This window comes from Musca domestica, unplaced genomic scaffold (genome assembly GCF_030504385.1).
Source record: "Musca domestica strain aabys unplaced genomic scaffold, Musca_domestica.polishedcontigs.V.1.1 55, whole genome shotgun sequence".
Lineage (NCBI taxonomy): Eukaryota > Metazoa > Arthropoda > Insecta > Diptera > Muscidae > Musca > Musca domestica.
In genome coordinates, this window is record NW_026712355.1 from 4,830,375 (window position 1) to 4,853,402 (window position 23,028).

Below are 23,028 nucleotides of genomic sequence, written 5' to 3' on the forward strand. Positions count from 1 at the left end.
GCCTCCAAACCTTTCTGAAGCATATTCAAATCGATTTTGGGACAACACTTTCTAGTTTTATACGTTTTATACAGGTTTGCGACATTTACAACATTGCAATTTTACGACAAAAACATCCTAAAACCCTGCTCTATTCTATTTATTATATTTTAAGGTCCATTGCACATGATTTTCAGTAAGTGAGACAGTTTTATACATTATATACATGATTTTGACATTTACGACATTGTAATTTTACTGCATAAAACAACGCAAAACCACACACTATTCTATATGGCATACGTTAAGGCCTATTAATCCATGTTTTTATTAAGTGTTGACAGTTTTATACGTTTTATAGAGGTTTGTGACATTTACGACATTGCAATTTTACTGCATAAAAAAATCATAAAATCCCTCTCCATTCTATTTTATATACTTTGAGGTCATATACACTCGATTTTCGTTGAGCGGTGACAGCTTTATACATTTTATACAGGTTTTTGACATTTAAGACATACCAATGTTGCAACAAAAACATCAACAAACCCTGCTCTATTCTATTTGATATATTTTGAATTCATATACAAACGATTTTCACTAAGCAGTGACAGTTTTATACATTTTATACAGGTTTGTGACATTTACGACATTGCAATTTTACTGCATAAAACATCACAAAACTGCTCTATACTCTACATGATATACCTTAAGGCCCATATACAATCGATTTTCACTAAGCAGTGACAGTTTTATACGTTTTATACACATTTTTGACGTTTACGACATTGTAATTTTACTGCATAAAACATCATAAAGCCCCTCTCTATTCTGTATGATATACCTTTATGATATACCATGTATGATATACCATTAAACATGATTCTCAGTAAGCGTTGGCAGTTTTATACGTTATATACATGTTTTTGACATTTACGACAAAAAATATTTTTGAAGGCATTTATTGCTTTTTACTGAAATAAATGTATTTTTACTGAAATTGTGCTGGTTACACATTCCTTACCTATATTTTACAGGGTTTTATACATTTACGACAGTTTTATTTTTTTATTTGTAAATTTTACAATACAATAATCCCCATATTTACCATAACCCACTCTATTCTATTTGATACATTTTGAGGCCCATTGCACTCGATTTTTATTAAACGATGGTAGTTTTATACGTTTTATACAGGTTTTTGACATTTACGACAACAAATATTTTTAAAGAAATTTATTGCCCTTAGATCAGATAATCGTATTTTTACTGAAATTAAGTAAATTATGAATTATGCACATTCCTTACCTTTGTTATACAGGATTTTTTACATTTACGACATTTTTAGACATTTAGTACTTTAACAGTTTTTCAACGAAAATATCTCCATATTGTATCCATCTCCAAATCTCATTGATATAATTGAGGCCTACCTCAATCGATGTTAACCTTCCAATTTTCCGCCCATTTTGTTTCTGTTGCTGCCTCTGTTGTTGTTGGTGGCCTTCAATGATGACAGCACCCGCGCGCCAAATCATCATTATCAACAAGAGAACATTACAATCAAAACAAATACTACAACAACAACATACTTTGGTAATGTTGATGACAACCTACAATTTGTAGCAGCATTGAATGCAAAGGCAGATGCAACATTATTTCGTTGAATTGCTGCTGCACGCCATTAATAGTCTCCACCCAACCAGCCACCCACTTCTCTCAGCCTCACCTTCTCTCTCTCTCTCTACGTCTCCCTCTCTTTTAGGCACTAAATAAGAACGGCTTTGAAAAAACAAAACGGAAACTTAAACATAGCCATTATTATGGGATTTTGAGATTATATGTTTTTGTTGCTATTCTTGTCATACTTCGGCTTTGGCGAATATTGTTGTTGTTTGCAATTTCCTCTTTTTGTTTAGAAAACAGCATGACAATCATACTTGAAATGAGGGGTTTTTATAGAGAAGAAAATGTCTCTATAAAATTAATCAATAAGGCCATGGAAGGTCTTACATATTTTTATGACCTACAAAGTTTTGAGAGGATCTGTATAATAATGTTTGTTCTAAAAGTGGTAAAAATTGAAATGTCGTAAATGTCACAAACCTGTGAATAGAAGACATTCTACATGTATAAAACGTATAAAACTGTCTTAAATCTATGATAAAGACGTGAAATTATTACAACAAGTCTTGAGAGGATCTGTATAATACAGTTTGTAAAACTAGTTAAAATCGAATTGTCGTAAATGTCACAAACCTTTATAATATGTATAAAACCTCAAATACGGCAATATAATGTTTGTAGTACTTTAAAATCAATAAATGTTTATAAATTTAATAAAAAATATCATTGTCGTAAATGTCGTAAATGTCGTAAACATGTATAAAACCTATAAAACCAACAAATATTGTTTAAAATGCCTGCAGTTGATCTAAAATTATGTCTGTAAAATTTGAATGATGTGTGGGTGTGAAAAATGGTAATGTCGTAAATGTGGAAAACCTGTATAATATGTAAAAACGTCAAATACCTCTGTAATATGTAAAAAACGTCAATAACACCTATATAATGTCTATAGAAATGATAAAAACAATGAAAAAATAAAATATGTAAAATATGTAATTGTAAATAAAACGTCGTAAACATGTATAAAACGTCATAAACCTGTATAGAATCGCAAATATTGCTTGAAATAGACAACAACTTTTCTTCTATGAAGCCTATAAAATTAAAATATAGCTGTACGTTTTGTTTTTGTTTTAAAACTGTCAATGTCAAAATGTCGTAAATGTCACAAATCTGTATAATATGTATATAATATCACAAATCTTAATAAAAAGTTTCTGTTACCTAAAAACAATGAATTTGGTAAAAAATATACTGTCGCAAATGTCAAAAACCTGTATAAAACGTATAAAACTGACAAATATTCCTTTAAACAAAGTGGAGTTGGTATCAAATAATGTCTATTAAAATAGAATGGTGATTTCTGATCTATTTATGTTGTAAAAATGCAAAACATCAAAATGTCGTAAATGTCAAAAACGTATAAAGCTGTATCCGCTCATTGAAAATCGAGTGTAATGGACCTGAACATATATCATATTGAATTCAGAAGGTTTTTTGTTATATTATAGCTGTAAAAATACAAAGTCGTAAATGTCACAACCCTGTATAAAACGTATAAAAGAGAAAAATATTGCTTAAAACAGCGCCAAGTTTTTATCAATTGATGTTTATAAAATTAAAATGATAATTTATAGTTTATTTCTGTTGTAAAAATGCAAAACATCAAATGGCGCAAGTGTCAAAAACCTGTTTAAAACGTATAAAACTGTTTCCGCACTTTAAACATCGAGTATTATGGGCCTCAATATGCATACTTTTTTATAAATAAGTTTTTTTTGATATTGTATCTGTAAAATTGTAATGTCGTAAATGTCACAAACCTGTAGAAAACGTGTAAAACAGACAAATATAGCTTAAAACAGAGTGAAGTTGGTATCAAATGATGCCTATAAAATTAGAATGATGATTTATGGTTTAATTCCGACCTAAACATTTAAGTGTCGTAAATGTCAAAAACCTGTTTAAAACGTATAAAACTGTCTCCGCTCAATAAAATTCGTGTGTAATGGGCCCCAGCATATATCAAAGGGAATAGAGAGGATTTTTGTGATGTTTTATTTGTAAAATTGCAATGTCAAAAATGTCACAAACTTGTATAAAACATATAAAACGATGAACGCCTAATGGAAACCGAGTGTAATGGACCTCATCATATATTATATAGAATATAGAAGGTTTTGGTAATGTCTTAGCTGTACAATTGTAATGTCCTAAATGTCATAAACCTGTATAAAACGTATAGAATCGACAAATGCCAGTTGAAAAAGAAAAGTCATTCTTAAAAAATCCACAGTTGGTCTCAAGTGATGTCTATAAATTTAGAATGATTGTGTGTTTTGTTTTTGTTGTAAAACTTCTAAAAGGCGGAATTTCGTGAATGTCACAAACCGGTATAATATGTACATAACGTCACAAAACCTTATAAAATTGTAATATTACTTTAAAAGCTGTAAATTTAATAAAATATACAACTGTCGTGGATGTCGTAAACATGTATAAAAAGTATAAAACCGGCACATTATTGGTTAAAATAGATAGCAATTAGTCTCAAATGATGTGTATGATAATAGAATGATGATGTGTGTGCACTTTTTTTAACTGCTTAAAATGAGAATGTCGTAAATGTCAAAAACTTGTATAATGTGTATATAATGTCACAAATCCCAATATAATTTTTAGTATGAATAAAATTTGAATTTTTTTATAAATTTAGCTGTCGTGAATGTCGTAAACCTGTATAAAACGTATAACACCGGCATATGTGGGTTAAAATAGAATGCTATTGATATGACCTAATGTGTATCAGATTAGAATGATCATGTGTTTTGGTTTTGTTGTATAAAACGTCTGAAATCGAAATGTCGAAAATGTCACAAACCTGTGTAATATTTATATGGCGTTATGAAGCAAAAATATGAAGTATGTAGATCCTAAAAAATCAAAAATATTCCTCAAAACCCACGTTTGGCCCTTGAAAAAATATTCCTAAAAATCCGGATCTTGAAAAAATATGGTCAAAAAAAATCCACGTTTGTTGTTCATTTAAAAATGTTTCCTAAAAAAATCGGGCCTTAAAAAAATATTCTCAAAAAATCCACGTTTGGACCTTGAAAAAAATATTCTTAAAAAATTCGGAACTTGAAAAAATGTTCTCAAAAAATCCACTTTGTTGCTCATTGAAAAAATTTTCCTAAAAAAACCCAAGCCTGGACCTTGAAAAATATTCTAAATATTCCAGGTTTCGACATTGAAAAAATATTTTTAAAAAATCTACGTTTGTTGCTCATTTAAAAAAATATTCTGGACCTGGACCTTGAAAAATATTCTTAAAAAATCCACGTTTTTCGACCTTAAAAAAATATTCTTAAAAATCCACGTTTCGACTTTGAAAAAATATTTTTAAAAAATCTACGTTTGTTGCTCATTAATAAAAATATTCTTAAAAAATCCAAGTTTCGACCTTGAAAAAATATTCTTAAAAAAATCCACGCCTGGACCTTGAAAAATATTCTTAAAAAAAATCCACGCCTGGACCTTGAAAAATATTCTTAAAAAAAATCCACGCCTGGACCTTGAAAAAATATTCTTAAAAAAATCCACGTCTGGACCTTGAAAAATATTCTTAAAAAAATCCACGTGTGGACCTTGAAAAAATATTCTCAAAAAAATCCACGCCTGGGCCTTGAAAAAATATTTTTAAAAAATCCACGTTTGGACCTTGAAAAAATATTTTTAAAAAAATCCACGTTTGGACCTTGAAAAAATATTTTTAAAAAAATCCACATTTGGACCATGAAAAAATATTTTTAAAAAAATCCAAGTTTGGACCTTGAAAAAATATTTTAAAAAAAAATCCACGTTTGGACCTTGAAAAAATATTTTTAAAAAATACACGTTTGGATCTTAAAAAAATCCACGTTTGGACCTTGAAAAAATATTTTTAAAAAAATCCAAGTTTGGACCTTGAAAAAATATTTTTAAAAAAAATCCACATTTGGCCCTTGAAAAATATTTTAAAAAAATCCACGTTTGGACCTTGAAAAAATATTTTTAAAAAATACACGTTTGGATCTTAAAAAAATCCACGTTTGGACCTTGAAAAAATATTTTTAAAAAAATCCAAGTTTGGACCTTGAAAAAATATTTTTAAAAAAATCCACGTTTGGACCTTGAAAAAATATTCTTATTCCACATTTGGCCCTTAAAAAAATAGTGTTAAAAAATCTACGCTTGATCGTATCGTTATTTGTTCTTAAAACCCCATATTTGTGGTTCATAAGGTCTTCAAAAAATATTGTAAATAATCCAAAATCCTTCCAAAAATATTTTTTTGAATCTAAGTTCCTCAGTTCAGTTAGTCCTTGAAAAAAATTATAAAAATCCTCGTTTGATCTTCTGAAAAAATATTCTTGAAAAGTCAACGTTTCTTGTTGAGAAAAAAAAAAAAATAGTTTAAATGAATGCGATTAAAGCTTTTTTATTGTTAAAAATTTATAATTTTTTAGAATATTTGTTGTTGTATACTTTTGACATTTTGAGATGATCTCAATAAAAATAATGATGATGATGACTATGGTCTTCAACGCAATTTGTTGTTCATTCAACCAGCAAAACGCACAACATTTTATACCGTGACCACCGACAGGCAGACAAACAGACCCACTCTGGCCCTCAATGACAGCTGGCAATCTGTTTGTCTGTCCGGCTGTCTATTATTCATTGTAGAAATGTTTCGGCCGGCTAGGCGAGTCATTCATTCAGCTAGTTTTGCAGATCATTTTAATCATTGCTCTATTTTTAATTCAAATATTTTATTGTTTTCTTACCCCCTCTCTCTCTCTCTTTCTCTCCTTCTCGTTTCATGTTTCATCTTTTGGCTGTTGTTTGCACACGCAATTTGTGTGCCTCACCAGGATGTACCAATTAAGCGCACCGATTCATCACAGTGGTGGGAACTATTCGATACAAATACGCAACGCTTCTATTACTACAATGCTGCCTCCCAGAAAACGGTCTGGCACCGGCCGAGCAAATGTGACATCATACCGCTGGCCAAACTGCAAACGCTTAAACAGAACACCGATCCCAGTGATCGGCGAGAGATTAGCACACAAACGCAACAACTGCAGCAAATGCATCATCAGCAGCAGCAACAGCATTCATCGCAACATTCATCACCCTCCATGCCCAAAGTCCGTTCCGCATCTCAACGTGGCTCCAGCAGCAGTAGTCATCATTTAACGCCCAACAGCAATACCAATACCACAGGCAGTACGGGGAGCAATCGTGAAGTTGGCGTCGGCGGAGGAGGAGGTGGTACGAATAAACGCAGCAGTGCCGGTTTACCATTGCATGCCAGCTCTGAGGAGAAACTTTCCAGCGATCTACTCTCAAGTCCACGTGGGCGTCAAAGTTTTCGGTATGTACCCCCTCTTCCCCCCACCATTTGTGTGGTCATTAGATACTTAGATAGATGCCAACCACCAGCAGTTGGTTTTGCGGCTAACCGACCACAGTCGCTCAATCGTTTATTATTCACATTTATGTTTGGTCATTTATTTTTTGTTGTTGCTGGGTTTTTGTTTTCAAGTATCTTTTTTGGCTTTTGTGGTTTGTTTATGTTTGAAATACTTGGAGTGATGCTGTTCACTGCAAATGACAGTGGGTGTCAAATGTTACAGAAGAAAATCGCTCTTATCTTTTTTTTGTTTAAAAATATAAAGAAATCAAATTATGTAGTTTAAAAATGACAAACAAAAGCATGGGAATTTAAAACTTGGAATATTCAATTAGAAAAAAATTACAAGCCGCCTGGGAATTAAGTTAAGAGGTCAAGAAACGATACGGAATTTTAGAAATTATTTTAAGAAAATATTTAAAAAAAATCCAAAATCAGTCGCTGGAAAAAATATTTCCAAAAAAATCTAGAACTGGTTGTCGCAGGAAATAAGTTTTTTTAATTTCAGGATAAAGTAATTTTAGAAAAAATATTTAATAATATTTACAATATATTTTAGAAAAAATATCGATCAGATCGCCCCAGAAAAAAATTGAAACAAGTTGAAACAGTCGGTTTTGTCGACAGATGTATCCCCTCAGCCACTTTTCTTTTTTATACCCTACACCACATAGTGGTAAGGGTATTATGTCCCTGTGCATTTGTTTGTAACATGAGAGAAGGAGGCGAGACAGACCCTTAGTAACTTTTGAGGATCTCCATAGAATCACATTTTGAGTCGATTTATGCATGTCCGTCCGTCCGTCTGTCCATGTATTTTTGTAAACAAAGTACAGTTCGCATTTATTGCCCGATCCAGATGAAATTTTGCACAAATCATTTGTTTGGCCCATGGACGAACCCTATTGATAATCGGTAAAAAATTAGATATATATTTTCGTCCGATTTACCTTTTATTGTGCACCAAACGTGTAATATCAGCCCGAATAGTATAGAATTTTGCACATACAACCAAATTAGTAAGTATGCCAAATCAGAAATCGGTTCAGATATAGCTATAACTCCCATATATATATATTGTTCATCCGATTTGTTATTTTAGTCCTACGCAGCCGTAATATGCACTCTGTAACAACAATATTTGGGGAAATATATCAAATGCAGCTCAGAAATACCTTTGGAAAATTTTATCGAGATCGGTTCAGATTTGGATATAGCTTCCATATATTTTTACTCAAATATTTACTCAAATGGGATGAAATTTGGCACATACGACCGAATTGAAAGCTAGTATGCCAAATTTGGTGAAGATCGGTTCAGATATAGCTATAGCTCCCATATATATTGTTCATCCGATTTGTTACCCACAGCCGTAATATGCACTCCGTAACAACGATATTCAGGGAAATATTTCAAATACAACTCAGAAATATCTTTGCCAAATTTTATCGAGATCGGTTCAGATTTGGATATAGTTCCCATGTATAACTTCGTCCGATTTACCTTTTATTGTGCACCAAACTTCTAATATTTGCCCAAATGGGATGAAATTTGGCACATACGACCGAATTGAAAGCTAGTATGCCAAATTTGGTGAAGATCGGTTCAGATATAGCTATAGCTCCCATATATATTGTTCATCCGATTTGTTACCCACAGCCGTAATATGCACTCCGTAACAACGATATTCAGGGAAATATATCAAATACAGCTCAGAAATATCTTTGCCAAATTTTATCGAGATCGGTTCAGATTTGGATATAGCTCCCATATATATCTTTATCTGATTTCAAATTAATTTTGCACCAAATGGACAATACAAGTCCGAATTTAAAAGATACAAATGCTTCGGCATATTTAGTCCTTTGAACTTTAAATTATATTTATAATCATAGCGTGTATGATTGAATTCTCCCATAAAAACTTTTAATTTTTATGCGGAGCTCTACTAAATTAGCTAAGTGGTGTAGGGTGTCATAAAGTCGGCCCCGCCCGACATTAGGACTTTCTTTACTGTTTTTTTTTTAATTTCAGGATAAAATAAATCTAGAAAAATATTTAATAGTATTTATAATATATTTTAGAAAAATATCTCGATTAGATCACCTCAGAAAAAAATTGAAACAAGTTAAAAAGTATCTGTCGGTTTCGTCGACAGATCTCAGGTCACCAGTTTTAAAAGAATCGCGGACTTGTTTCACAAATAAAAAATTAAAATTAATTTTGAAAATCGTTACCCTTTGTGTGGAAGATACAAGAAGGGGTTGGCCGATATCCATCAACGACCCTCCAAATCTTTCATAAAAAAAAATAATGGGATGTGGGAAATTTGAATAGAATCGAGTGCTTATTTTGCAAATTATAAGATATATACCATCTTCCCACCAGGTCTTGTGTTGGTAGAAATATTGGGATGTACCAAATTAACCGGATTGTCATTTCGAGTCTTTTAAGCTTTATAGTTATAAAAAAAAATTGACCACCTTGTGGGGCATATACCAGAAGGAGTGGATCGATAAATCCCATCTTCACACCTGTACAAATATTGAGATGTGTTAATTTAAAGAGAATTTAATGCATATTTCGCAAATTATATGAGATATTAAAAATCACAATTTTGACCCTTTAAGTGGGAGGTACATGATGGAGCGGAGGGTCGATATTGTCCATTTTCGCACCTGACATAGCAATAATACAAATATTGGGATTTGCAAAGTTTGAACAAAATTGGATTATCCGCTTTTGTTGTAAACGGAAAATTATTTTCTGTGAAAATGTTGACCCTTTGTGGGGGAGGTACCAGAAGGAGTTGACCTATATTGCCCATCTCCAGACTCGATTTAAGTTTTAAAATAATATTACGATCAGACTAGGTACTGAATGGAATCGGATGTTATTTACGCGTTTTATGAACTTCATGGGTATTAAAAATTTTGAAATTTTTTGAAATGTGTGCTATAATTGAACGAAAAGTACTAAATAGTATTAAATTAGATTTTGGGTGAAGGGTTTGAGCTGGAATCCTGAAATTGGATGTATTGAAGTCCCTGTTGGCATCTGACATTGAGAAATTGAGTTGGTTTGGGAAATGTGTACTATAATTGTAATAAAAGTACTAAATTGTACTAAATTTTGTATTGAATTAAGTAATAGGGCTGGAATCCTCAAATTTGATATGGATATCTCTGTTGATATATGGAATTGAGATATTGAGGTGGTTTTGCAAATGTGTACTATAATTGTACGAAAGTACTTTATAGTACTAAATTTTGTTATTGGGTGAAGCGACAGTACTTAATTCTTCGTGCTAAATGTTGAGAGTTATCGTGCGAATCAGCCAGACGGACGGACGGACGTACACCTCTAGAGACCTATTTCGTTTCAATATTTACTACCCGTACAGACTGACGGACACACCTAGATCTACTTCAACTGCCTGGAAATGGACTTTGTCAAAATAGACCCATGGTCTAAAATCGTTATTTCGATAAGACACGTTTTGGTCGTATCAAGCGATATATATCCACCGGGAGCCATATGGCTGAGAGTATAAAAATATACGTTTAGATATTCAAAAAAAAAATATATATTTTTTTTTTTTTTTTTGAAAACCGAAGTTTGTATATTTTTCAATAAATATTTTAAAAAAATCCACGTTTGGATTTTTTTTCAAAATCCCCTTTTAATAGTTTTTGACAAAAAATGTTTAAAAAAAAAATACCCCAATCAATAATCCTTTTCGAAAACAATTTTCAAATATTATTCATGAACAAGTAAATATTTACAACTATTTGAAGATTGTTTTCGAAAAGGACTATTAATTGGGGGATTTTTTAAAACATTTTTTTTTGTCAAAGAAAGGGGTTATTTTTTTTAAAGATTTGTTTGAAAAAAAAAAAACGGAATTTTCTTTTTTTTTAATAAATCTTGTATTTATTGTTAATGATCTATATATATGTATATAAGCTGTTTTCGAAAAGGACTATTAATTGGCGATTTTTTAAAAAATATTTTTTTTTTTTTGTCAAAGAAAAAGGGGTATTTTTTAAAGATTTCTTTGAAAGAAAATCGAAAAGTTTTTTTTTCAAATAAATCTTGTATTTATTGTTAATGATCTATATATGTATATTCGCTATGTAAATTACCCTCATTAGAATTGACCATAAATAGAAAATTTTTATGGATTTCACCACCACCGGCCATTTCCATTTGTTTGTTCATTAAAAATATTTTTCTTTTATTTGTTTTGCAAACTGATCTCGATATCTTTTCAATTTTCATTTGTTTATTATTAATTGTTTTTGTATTTGCCTTCGTTATATTCTTAACTTTTACTAATTGTTGTTGTTGTTGCTTCGTCTTTCTTTCTTTCATGTTCCAGCGTTGGCACGGGTGATTCATCACGTTCCATGGATATTCAACACATTTCGACATCATCAAGACGTTCACAAGGTATGTATCGGATTGAGTAGTTGGCCAGCCGGCATCTTCCAGTTGAGATATACATATGAATGTATGTTTGTTTGTTACGCCCGGCAAATTGTGCTGGTGTGCAAATTTCTTTGAAGATGCAAAATATTCAACCGAATCAATTTTTATTTGTGGGTGCCGGCTGAATTCTTGTTTTTTGTTTGGCAATAATAGCCGAAAAACAAATATTCCACTTCAAAAAGCCATGGGATGATTTAGCCACAGTTATGGATAAATTATCCAAAGATGAGGAAATTTTATTCCCAGAAAAATATATTTTTAAAAAATTCTCAAAAATATTTTATCCCCTAATTGGGACTTATTTGTCCCTAAATATTATTCCCAAAAAGTATAATTTTTTTCCGAATATAAATTTCAAATCTCCCATAGTCATATTTTTAATCTCCCCCCTTTCCCACATTTCTTCTTCCAGACTCGTATAACCATTTCAAAGAATCTGGCAAATCGAGTGATTCTAGTCTCTCCAGCATGCATGGCTATCGACGATTCAATGACGACCAAATGACCGGCGGTGGTGGCAGTCCAGCAGGTATGGCTAGTCCAAGCGAAAGTCTACGCATTGGCTCACTGCAAAAGCATCGTAGCCGCAAGGAGGGCAGTGGAAGGTAAGTATGCCAAACAATAAATATAATCTCCGACTAATTCCTTACCCTATTGTTTTCGTTTTTTACTGTTCTAGTTTCGATATGTTGCAAGAGAGCATGAGCTCGCATAATATACCCCATATCGGTAGCAGTGCTCAACAGCGTCAGCAACAATACCACCACAGCAGTCGATCAAATGAAATGGGTTCACCAACAATGCATAGCAGCAGTTCATCGGCGGCCGGAGTGACACAAAATAAAAAGAAAATCTCACCGGATGCTCATCATTTGCAACAGCAGCAGCAGCAGTATCCCTCATCGCCGTTGTCATTTAATTCACAGCAACGTGGTGGTGGAGGTGGCAGCAATACGGGTAGTATCACCAGCAAATCATCCTCAACAAGGGCCATGGAATACGGAGGAAGTGGTAAGATCAAGACAAGATTTTCCAAAATCCTACTTTCAAAGTCTAAACAATTACCCTTCCCCTTTCAGAACGTGAACGTGACTACAAGGTGGCTTTGGCCAGATCGGGCAGCTTCATGTCCTCATCCATTAATCCCTCAGCTGCTGGCCATCACAGTAAATCATATCGCCGTTCGGCTGCCGAGGCTAATGGCACCGCGACCCACATGGGTGTTTCACCAGTTGTTGCAGGCCCAAGTGCTGGTGGTGGTGGTGGTAATGCTGGCAATGGAGGAGCGGCCAGTGATGATTCCATGCATGAAAAATATTTCAAATCTGTGGAAAATACGCCACTCTCACGCCGTCGCCACACTACCACCACCAAAAGTTCCAGTGGTGCGGCCAGTGCCAGCAGTGGTCATGGCACTGGCGGTAGTGCTGGCAGCAATATGAAACATTCTAGTGATTCATCGCCCCAAAGTCCCATTAGTCCTCACAACAACAAGAACAAACCCCTGAAGGTTGGCAGTAATATTATGACAGCAGCACCCATGCTACATTCACCCGGTGGCCATTCAACGTGTTCGGGGCCACCACCAACCACATCATCTAGTCATGCCCACTATAAACAGGATTCTTCATGCAGTTTGGAACTGCTGAATTTGGATCGTCTCTCGTTGCGAGAAGGTGGTGGCAGTAGCTCGAACAAGACAACATCGCCACATTTGAGCGACATTACCGGACATGTTTCCTCGAATAATATGACCTCGAAAAATTTCCCCTCCTCGGATAATATCGGCATGATGACGCACTCTTCGAGGGGCTCGAATGATTCGAGGGGTAAACATAAAACCGCCTCGAATACCGGTTCATGGTCGCAGCATCAGGATAATCATCGTGGTGCTAATCGTCATAATTCCATGAGTTTGGTAGGTGACATAGAAAAATTTCCTTTTTTATTTTTTTTTTTAATCCGAGAACTATCAGATTTTCTTTTAAAGCAAAGTGATGGTTCTCGAATTTTGAAAAAAAAAAAAAAAAAAATAAAAAGTTCGACAATTCAATTATTTCATTTTCGTAAAGTTAAACCTAACACCTTCAAAATTTTGTAAAAAAGAACGCATCTTGTTCGGATATATTTCAAAAATAGTTTAGGAAAGCCTATAATGCTTATCTGAAGAACCTTGAAAATATTTTTAAATGTTCCATTTTGTTCACGAACAGCCTTCGAAAAATATTCTTCAAGATCCAAATTTGTGACTCGTTAAGTCTTTGAAGACATGTTTGGCCCCTAAAAATTATTTTTAAAATTCCACGTTTGAGGTTTGCTTCTTCCTTCTTAAAAAATCCATATTTGTGACTCGACTTACCTTTGAAAAAATATCTAAATTTATGGATCTTAAAATATATTTATAAAAACCCACAAGGGGCTTAAAAAATATTCTCAAAATAAAAAAGTTTGTGGCTCGCTGGATCCTTTTTAAAAAAAATCCACCTTTCTGACAAAATTTGTCAGTTAAAATGTATTCTTAAAATTATGAATCTAGTGGCTTGGATACTCCCTCAAAACACTCTTTTATATTCCGCATTTGTAGCACGGTTGAGCGTTCCAAAAAATATTTAAAAAAACGTCCAAGTTTGGCACTCCGTAAAATATTTTTAAAAATTCCTCGTTCTGCGGCACGTTTGGTCCTTGGTAAAAATTTTCTTAAAAGATCCAAGATTGAGACTTGGTTGGTGTCTCAAAATATATCCTTAAAAACCCAAGTTTGTAACTCCTTTTGGTCCATCAAAAAATTCGCTTCTGAGGATCGGCTAGTCATTCTTCTGATTCATTCTTAAAAATTTACGCATATGGCTCGGTTTTGTTCTTCTTATGGCACTTGAAAAAATATACTTCCAAGACCTCCTTTGTGTCCTTCTTAAAAATATACGCTTAAAGCTAGGTTGGTTGGTCCTTCTTGAGGATCCACGTTTGAGCTCAGTAGGTCCTCCTTTAGCTCTTGAAGAAATATTCTTCAAAATTCAGGTTTGAGACATGATTGATCCTTTTTCAAAAATCCAAGTTTGTGGGTCGATTGGTCCTTCTTATAGCTCTTGAAAAAATTTTCTTAAAAATTCAGGTTTGAGACATGATTGAGGCTTTTTCAAATATCCAAGTTTTGTGACTCGGTTGGTTCTTTTAGTGACTCTTAAAAAATAATCTTTAATATAAGCATCTTAACTCCTTTGGTCCTTCTTAAAAATACACATTTGAGTCTAGGCTTGAAATACTTGAAGATCCACTTTTGAGGCTCCGTTTATTCTTCTTTTAGATCCATATTTTAGGCTTGGTAGATCCTTCAAACTTTGAGGCCCTTATGGTTCGTCAAAAAATGTTCAAAAAACCTTTTTTCCACCGTTTAAAGGCTTCTTTGGTCCTATTTAAAATCAATGTTTGAAGCTCGGTCGATTCTTCTTATAAATCCAGGGTAGATTCCTGGTTGGTCCCTTAACAAAATACATTAAAGAATCCAAGTTTAAGACCTTTTTGGTTCTTCAAAAGATACTCTTGAAAAACCTCTTTCAATGTCTTTTAGTTCAAAAAAAATCCACGTTGGGTTATTGTTTGTGACTCGGTTTTCTTAAAAAATCCAAGCTCAAGGCTCTCTTAAAAAGTTCAGATTGGATGGTCCCGTTAAAAAATGTTCCTAAATAATACACGTTGGATAGACTTTTGTTTCTTGATTCTGATCCACATTTGATCGTCTGTTGATGCCTTAAAAAATGTTCTTAAATAAACCACTTTTGATAGTCTGTTGCTTCTTGAAAATATGTTCTTCAAAAACCCAAATTCGATGACTTGTTGGGCCTTCAAAAATACGCTGTGGATCCTTAAAAAATTATCTTAAAAATCTACATTTGATAGTAGGTGGACCCTTCAAAAAATATCTTTAAAAATCCACATTTGTGCCGCGGTTGGACCCCGAAAAAAGTTTTTTTTTTTTAAATCTTTGTTGGGTGATCTGTTGGTTTTTTAAAAAAATATTCTTACAAAAATCAAGTCTGAGGCTCGGTTGATCCTTGAAAAAATATTCTTCAAAGATCCACATTTAATGGTCCGTTTGTTTGAAAATAAAAATCCTAAAAAATCCATTTTGCAGGGTGGTCCTTTGGTCCTTCCAAAATATTGTTAAAAACCATGTTTGAGGCTTCGTTGTTAAAAATCAAATTTGGATGGTCCTTGAAAAAAGAAATCTGAAATATCTACAAAAATCCAAATTCTATGGTCTGTTGGTCCTGGAAAAAACATTTTTCAAACATTTTTTGGACCTTTCGAAATATTCATCAAATATCCAATATTTTCCCCCTGTTATTCCTTGAAAAAATTCATATTCATCATTCGTTGACAAAATACATTTCAAATGTTCATATTTGAGGGTCTGTTGATCCTTTCAAAATATTCTCAAAAATCCACATTTGTGGCTCAATTATTTATTGGAAAATATTCTTAAAATGTACATGTTAGAGGGTTAGTTGTTAAAAGAATCAGTTTCCTCTCATTTGGTTCTTAAAAATATTTTTTTGTTTAAATATTCAGAAAATCTTTAATTTTGAATCTGCTACTCCAGGAGTCAAATAAGTCAATTGCCCAGAAATCTGCTAGTGTCTCTACATTCTGCTTGTCATTAATTTAAAATTTCTTTTTACAGGACAAACACTCAAGACATTCTAATGATTATTATCATCAGGATAATAAACGTGATACCCGTAAAGCCAAAGAAAGACACAATCACTTGCATGCGGACAACAGTGATGTGGAATATGATAATGGTAACATTTCACCGTTGTATAGTAACTGGGATACGGTAAGTCCTAACAAATATTCTTTCAATTATTTAAATGTTGATATTTCCCTCTATCTTCTATTGTTTTATACAGGAAATGCAGGAACATTTACTGCCTTTAAAACACTACATTCTCGAACAGGCCAAACTATCGGGACGTTATGTATTCGGTGATCCCATCGATTCGGATTCCTATCATTCGGACAGTCAATCGGAACAGTCATTGTCTGGCCATGAACCAGACAATGAAGATTCCGATGGTGGTTCGGATACGCATGGTGGTTATTTGGAGCACAATTATGGTATGATAGAAGACTATGCTAATATGGGCGATAGTGTATCATATTATGCTTATCAATATCCTCCATATGATCCAGCAGCTAGAGAGGAAATGTAAGTAGACCCCCAACAAAAAAAAAAAAAAAAAGACAGCCGTTAAATAATTGAATCTGTTTTTGTTTTGCAAAATAGCTCCGATAATGTTGAGGCCGTATTGGAAGGTGTGGGTTCCGGTGTTGGTGGTAATAGTGAACAAAAATCCAAATCAAATCGTTATCAATTCTCATATTATGATACCGCCACCACACATACACCATCTACCCTCAATCATCAACAACAGCAACAACAACAATCGCATCATCAACAGCAACACTCCTCCTCATCGCAGTCAACAACAACAGCACAATCAACACTACCACCACAACAACTCTACTCAAATGCTCCACCCCTACCACCCGGTCATCCTTCCTCGTCAGCCTCTCATCATCATTTGCAATTGGACAGCGGTGAAAAAACGAAACAATCACAAACATTGCCCTCACCAAATCGCCAAATATCTCGCATTGCTCAAAATTCCCAAGACAGTGGCACTGGCATTGGTGGCCGTCTGCCAATGCCACCGCCACATCAATATGGTCGCGATGACAGCGTCTCGAATATAATGGGCGGCATGGGAGGCGTTGGTGGTAGTATGATGCGTCGTCCCTTGCCACCACCAAATCTCAAGCCCACAATACAACAAATCTTTCCACCAACGGAACGTCCGCCACCGGGAATTGGCGGCAGCGGTGGCGGCCTAACAACGTTGGCGTGCATGAAGGAATGTGATATTGAAAAGTTTGCAGCGGATAATTTGAATTTACACTCGAAGGGTATTTTTCGCAAAAAGGTGAGTTGTGAGGGGAAGAGATTTAAAAATATTGAAGTTTAAGACCCTATTGGTCTTGGAAAATTTGTTTTTACAAAATTCAAGTTATGAGGTCCTTTTGTCTCTTAAAAAATATTTTTAAAAATTGAATTCGTGACCCTGTGGTTCCTTGAAAAGCTTTTCCTAACTACTTGAAGTTTTATGAATCTGTTTCTGAATTCTTTAAAAAAATTCTTAAATTATCCACGTTTGTGGCTCTATTTGTCCTTCAAAATGTTCATTAAAATTCTACGATTGTGCATCTGTTGGTTGTCCAAAAATTGTTTAAACAAGTTAAAAAGCATCAGGGGAAGTACCAGAAGGAGTGGGCCGATATATTCCATCTTAACTCTAGACCTTGGGTTAATAAAATTATTGGGATGTGTGAAATTTGAAAACAATCGGACTCTTACATCACATTCTATAAGAGTTGTAATTATTCAAAATGTTGGCCCTTTGTGGGGGATGTACCAGAAGGAGTGAACCGATATATCCCGTTTTCGCACCTAACGTAGCCTTGATACATATATTGGAATTTGCAAAGTTGGAGCAAAATCAGACTATCCTTTCTCTTTCTGCGCAGTATTTTCTTGGAATATATTGATATTTTGTGGGAGAGGTACCAGAAGGAGTGGACCGATATTGTCCATCTCTGAACTCGATTTAAGTTTGACAAAAAATATTACGATGTACCAAGTTTGGATCAAATCGGATCCTGCCTTTGAGACTTATCGTACTCATCAGCCAGCCTGACAGACGGACATCGCTAGATCGACTCCTAATGTCCTGAAACGGATTTGGTCAAAAGAGACTTAGTATCAAATGATATATACCCTCTGTAGCCATATAATAGACAGGTATTAAATGTTAAAAAAGGCACGTTTGTGGCTCTGTTGATCCTTGAAAAATATTTTTTCAAAAAAAAAACCCATGATAGTCGTTTGCGTCTTAAAAAAATTGTTTAAAAAATCCAGTGGCTCTGTCGGTCCTTGATCAGTTTTTCCTTGAAATATTATTTAAAAATCCAATAAATAAATTGTTTAAAAAATCCACCTTTGAGGCTTGAAGAATATTCATTCAAAATCCCCGTTTTACGGTTTTATTTAAAAATCCACGTTTGGCCTGTTGGATTCTTGAAGGAAATTCATTAAAAATCTACGTTTGATGTCATGTTTCGTCCTTAAAGAAAATTCATTCAAAATCCATGTTTGATGGTCAGTTGTTCCTTCAAAAAATATTATTTAAAAATCGAAAAAAATGTTTGAAAAATCCTCCTTTGTGGCTCTGTTGATCCTTGTAGAATACTTATTCAAAATCCATGTTTGATGGTCAGTTGTTCCTTGAAAAAATAATATTTAAAAATTCACGTTTAATGGTCTGTTGGTCCTTGAAGGATATTCATTTAAAATCCATGTTTGATGGCCAGTTGGTCCTTGAAGGATATTCATTTAAAATCCATATTTGATGGTCAGCTGTTCCACGAAAAAATATTATTTAAAAATCCACGTTTGATGGCCTGTTTGGTCCTAGAAGAAAATTCATTCAAAATCCAATAAAAAATTGTTTAATAAAATCCATCTGTTGATCGTTGAAGCATATTCATTCAAAATCCATGTTTGATGGTCAGTTGTTCCTCGAAAAAATATTATTTAAAAATCAGCGTTTGATGGGCTGTTTGGTCCTTGAAGAAATTTATTCAAAATCCATGTTCGATGGTCAGTTGTTCCTCAAAAAAAAGTTATTTAAAAATCCTCGTTTGATGGCCTGTTTGTTCCTTGAAGAATATTAATTCAAAATCCATGTTTGATGGTCAGTTGTTCCTCGAAAAAATATTATTTAAAAATCTGCGTTTGATGGGCTGTTTGGTCCTTGAAGAAATTTCATTCAAAATCCATGTTCGATGGTCAGTTGTTCCTCGAAAAAATATTATTTAAAAATCCTCGTTTGATGGCCTGTTTGTTCCTTGAAGAATATTATTCAAAAATCCATGTTTGATGGCCTGTTGGTCCTTGTAAAAATATTATATTAAAATTCACGATTAATGGCCTGTAGGTCCTTGGAAAAATATTATTTTAAAATTCACCATTGTGGCTCTGTTAGTCCAAAAATGAATAAGACTTTATGAATCCTTCGTGGCTTCCTGGGTCCTTAAAAAATATTATTTAAAAATTCAAATATGTGACTCCATTGGTTTTTAAAAGAAATTGGCTAAAATTCCATATTTTTGCCATTGTAGGCCCACACATTTGAAACTGTTGGTCCTTAAAAAAAATATTCTTTTAGAATCCATGTTGTATGTTCCGTTTTCTGAGTATCCTATGGTGATATTTTAGCTACCCTTAATCTATTTGATTTTTAATGAATTTATTTTGTTTTTCCTTCCAGTCTTCCGTACGCGATATGCTAAGCTGGACAGCTGAGGCAATTAGCCGGCCCATGTTGGCTCTGTCCCGTGATAAAAACGATAAGAAAAATGCCATTGAAATGTTTAAGCTGGTGCAAATCTATATGGGCGATCGTAAGGCCAGGGCTGGGATGAGCCTAAATTCCGTGGCGATTGATATTATTTCAATAGCCCTACCGCAGCAACAGTGAGTTTTAAATTTTAAATTTCGCAACAATTTCTTTCAAAAATTCAATTTTTTTATTTCAGGCTAAGAGATGAATTGTATGTACAGTTATGCCGACAGACCACTGAAAATCCCAAACGTGATTCATTGATACGCGGCTGGGAACTGATGGCCGTATGCCTATCCTTTGTACCGCCATCGCCCACATTCCAGCCAACGTTGTTAAAGTAAATGTCTTCTTCTATTAATCGCTCATTTCATTTTCTAACTCATTCGGCTTTTTTGTGTCACTCTTATTTTAGTTATGTCAATCGTCATAGAGATCCCACATTTGCCACCTCCTTCCCGGAGGTGGGTAAATGGCCCATTCATGTTCAAATCTCACATTATGCCACTGTATGCTGTAGACGCTTAGATCGCATTGGTAGCCATGGTAGAAGGCAAGCTAAAAAGCCAACCGAAGATGAAGTGGAACAGGCTAGAGTAAGCATGCTTGATATAGTTTAGTTGGAGTAAGGGTTGGGAAATAAATTTACAATTTTTTGTCGTTTTTCTTTGCAGAATCAAATTCTACGCAATAGTATGTTCGGAAATACTCTGGAGGAGGTAATGCTGTTGCAAAAGGATAAATTTCCATTCCGTAAATTGCCATGGATACAGACCACATTGTCGGAGCATGTAAGTTAATTCCAGGGAGATACAACCTAGTTGTGTTCTAGCTTCATACATACTTCTTCTTTATTTTTATACCCTCAGCCATACAGGGTGAGATTAAAAAACTGCAACAAAGTCAAACGCCATCAATTTTAAACTTTTATACCCTCAGCCATATGGCTACAGAGGGTATATATCATTTGATACGGCCAAAACGTGCCATCGAAATAAAGGTTTTAGACCCTAGGTCTCTTTTCACCAAATCCGTTTCAGAATATTTGAAGTCGATCTAGCTTTGTCCGTCCGTCCGTCTGGCTGGCTGATTCGCTATATAACACTCGAAGGGAGTATCCGATTTGGTCCAAACTTGGAACATCGTAATATTTTTGCCAAATTTATATCGAGTTCGGAGATGGGCAATACCAGTCCACTCCTTCTGGTACCTTCCCCCACAAAAGGTCAAATTTTCAAAAAATATATTTTCTGCACAGAAGGAGGAACGATAATCCGATTTTGCTCCAACTTTACAAATCCTAATCTTTTCGTCAGTGCTACGTCAGGTGCGAAAATGGATAATATAGATCCACCCCATTAAGTACCTCCCCCACAAAGGGTCAATATTTTGAATAGTTGTAAGTCTTAAAAAATGTGATGTAAGAGTCCGGTTGTCTTCAAATTTCACACATTCCAATATTATTATTAATCCAATATCTGGTATGAAGATGGAATATATCGGTCCAGTCCTTCTGGTACCTCCCCCACAAAAGGGTACATTTTTTATATCCGTGAAGCTCATAAAACACGAAATTAATATCCGATTCCATTCAGACTTGGCACATCTTAGTATTTCCATAAACACAAGATCTGTAATAAATATGGTAGAGATCGGACCATTCCTTCAGGTACCTCCCCCACAAAGGGTCAAAGTTTTGAATAACCAAAACGATTATAAAATCCGAAATAAGCATTCGGTTCTCTTCATATTTCACACATCCCATTATTTCTACTAACACAAGATCTGCTGTGAAGATGGGATATATCGGTCCACTCCTTCTGGTACCTCCACCACAAAGGGTCAAACTTTTGAATATCCATGAAGCTGATAAAACGCAAAATTAACATTAGATTCCATTCAGATTTGGCAAATCTCAAAATTTCTATCAACATAACATCTTTTATAAAGATTGTAGAGATCGGACCACTTCTTCTGGTACCTCCCTCACGAAGGGTGAAAATTTCTATCAATTTATTTATTAAATAAAACCGAGGGCTTCATGTCCAATAATTAGTTTTAACATAACTCACATTTAACCTTATTAATATTTGCTATTTTATTTCATCTCTCTACATATTTAAAATACCTCTTTATCCCTCTTTCTAGGTCCTCCTGCTCAATGGCAAACAAACGGAAGGCATATTCCGTGTATCAGCCGATGTGGATGAAGTCAATTGTTTGAAGAATCGTTTAGATCGGTGGGAAGTTCCTGATTATAAAAATACTATGGGTATGTAATTTACTACATCATCATGTTGTCATATTTTCCTATAACGGGTTTTTGTTGTCCTTCATTCCTCCAGTTGATGCTCATGCTCCTGCTAGTCTATTAAAGCTGTGGTATCGCGAATTATACGATCCCCTTATACCCGATGAACTGTACGATGAATGTGTAAATACCGAAGATCCAGATAAAGCCAAAGCTATAGTTGATAAATTGCCAGAACTGAATAAGTTGGTAAGTTGAGAGAGTAAGACTAAGTAAATGGAGTTTCGCTGGTCAGTTAACAGGACTTCTATCCTATGTATTACAGGCCTTTTGAATAGTATTTAGTTCATAGAAGGCATTTTAAAAATGTTCTTTTCTTTGGAAGATGTGAACATAGTCTTCTATTTCTTAGAATTTCCACATTTGTGGCTCTGAGTGTATTCTAAAAATATTCATTAAAAATCCATGTTTGTAGCTTTGATGTTCTTCAAGAAGTACTGCCTAAAAATTTTTTGTTTTGTCCTAGAAGAATATTGTGGCTTTGTTGGTCCATGAAAACTATTCAATTAAAATCCACAAGAAGGAGAAAAAATTTTCTTAAAAAATCCATGATTTTTTCTCTGCAGTTTCAACATTTAATTAAAAATCCAAATATGGCTCTCAGTTGGTCCTTAAAAATTATAAACAATTATTTTTGGATGGATCTTTTTAAAAATATTTATTATAAATCCAACTTTGTGGCTTTGTGGACCCTTAAA

At 34.0% G+C, this 23,028-nt stretch overlaps 1 protein-coding gene across 1 annotated transcript in view; it reads left to right on the plus strand.

Moving 5' to 3' along the window:
* The window catches only part of LOC101900558 (uncharacterized protein DDB_G0283357), a 91,230-nt gene that overhangs the window by 62,640 nt on the left and 5,562 nt on the right, over window positions 1–23,028 (plus strand). The window contains exons 3-16 of the mRNA XM_011294767.3: window positions 6,525–7,030; window positions 11,451–11,521; window positions 11,973–12,165; window positions 12,240–12,571; window positions 12,640–13,478; window positions 16,242–16,397; window positions 16,471–16,769; window positions 16,848–17,544; window positions 19,948–20,153; window positions 20,216–20,359; window positions 20,435–20,615; window positions 20,694–20,810; window positions 22,168–22,291; window positions 22,365–22,519. Of these exons, the coding sequence (XP_011293069.3) occupies window positions 6,525–7,030; window positions 11,451–11,521; window positions 11,973–12,165; window positions 12,240–12,571; window positions 12,640–13,478; window positions 16,242–16,397; window positions 16,471–16,769; window positions 16,848–17,544; window positions 19,948–20,153; window positions 20,216–20,359; window positions 20,435–20,615; window positions 20,694–20,810; window positions 22,168–22,291; window positions 22,365–22,519 (4,020 nt within the window). The remainder of the gene's footprint in view (window positions 1–6,524; window positions 7,031–11,450; window positions 11,522–11,972; window positions 12,166–12,239; window positions 12,572–12,639; window positions 13,479–16,241; window positions 16,398–16,470; window positions 16,770–16,847; window positions 17,545–19,947; window positions 20,154–20,215; window positions 20,360–20,434; window positions 20,616–20,693; window positions 20,811–22,167; window positions 22,292–22,364; window positions 22,520–23,028) is intronic.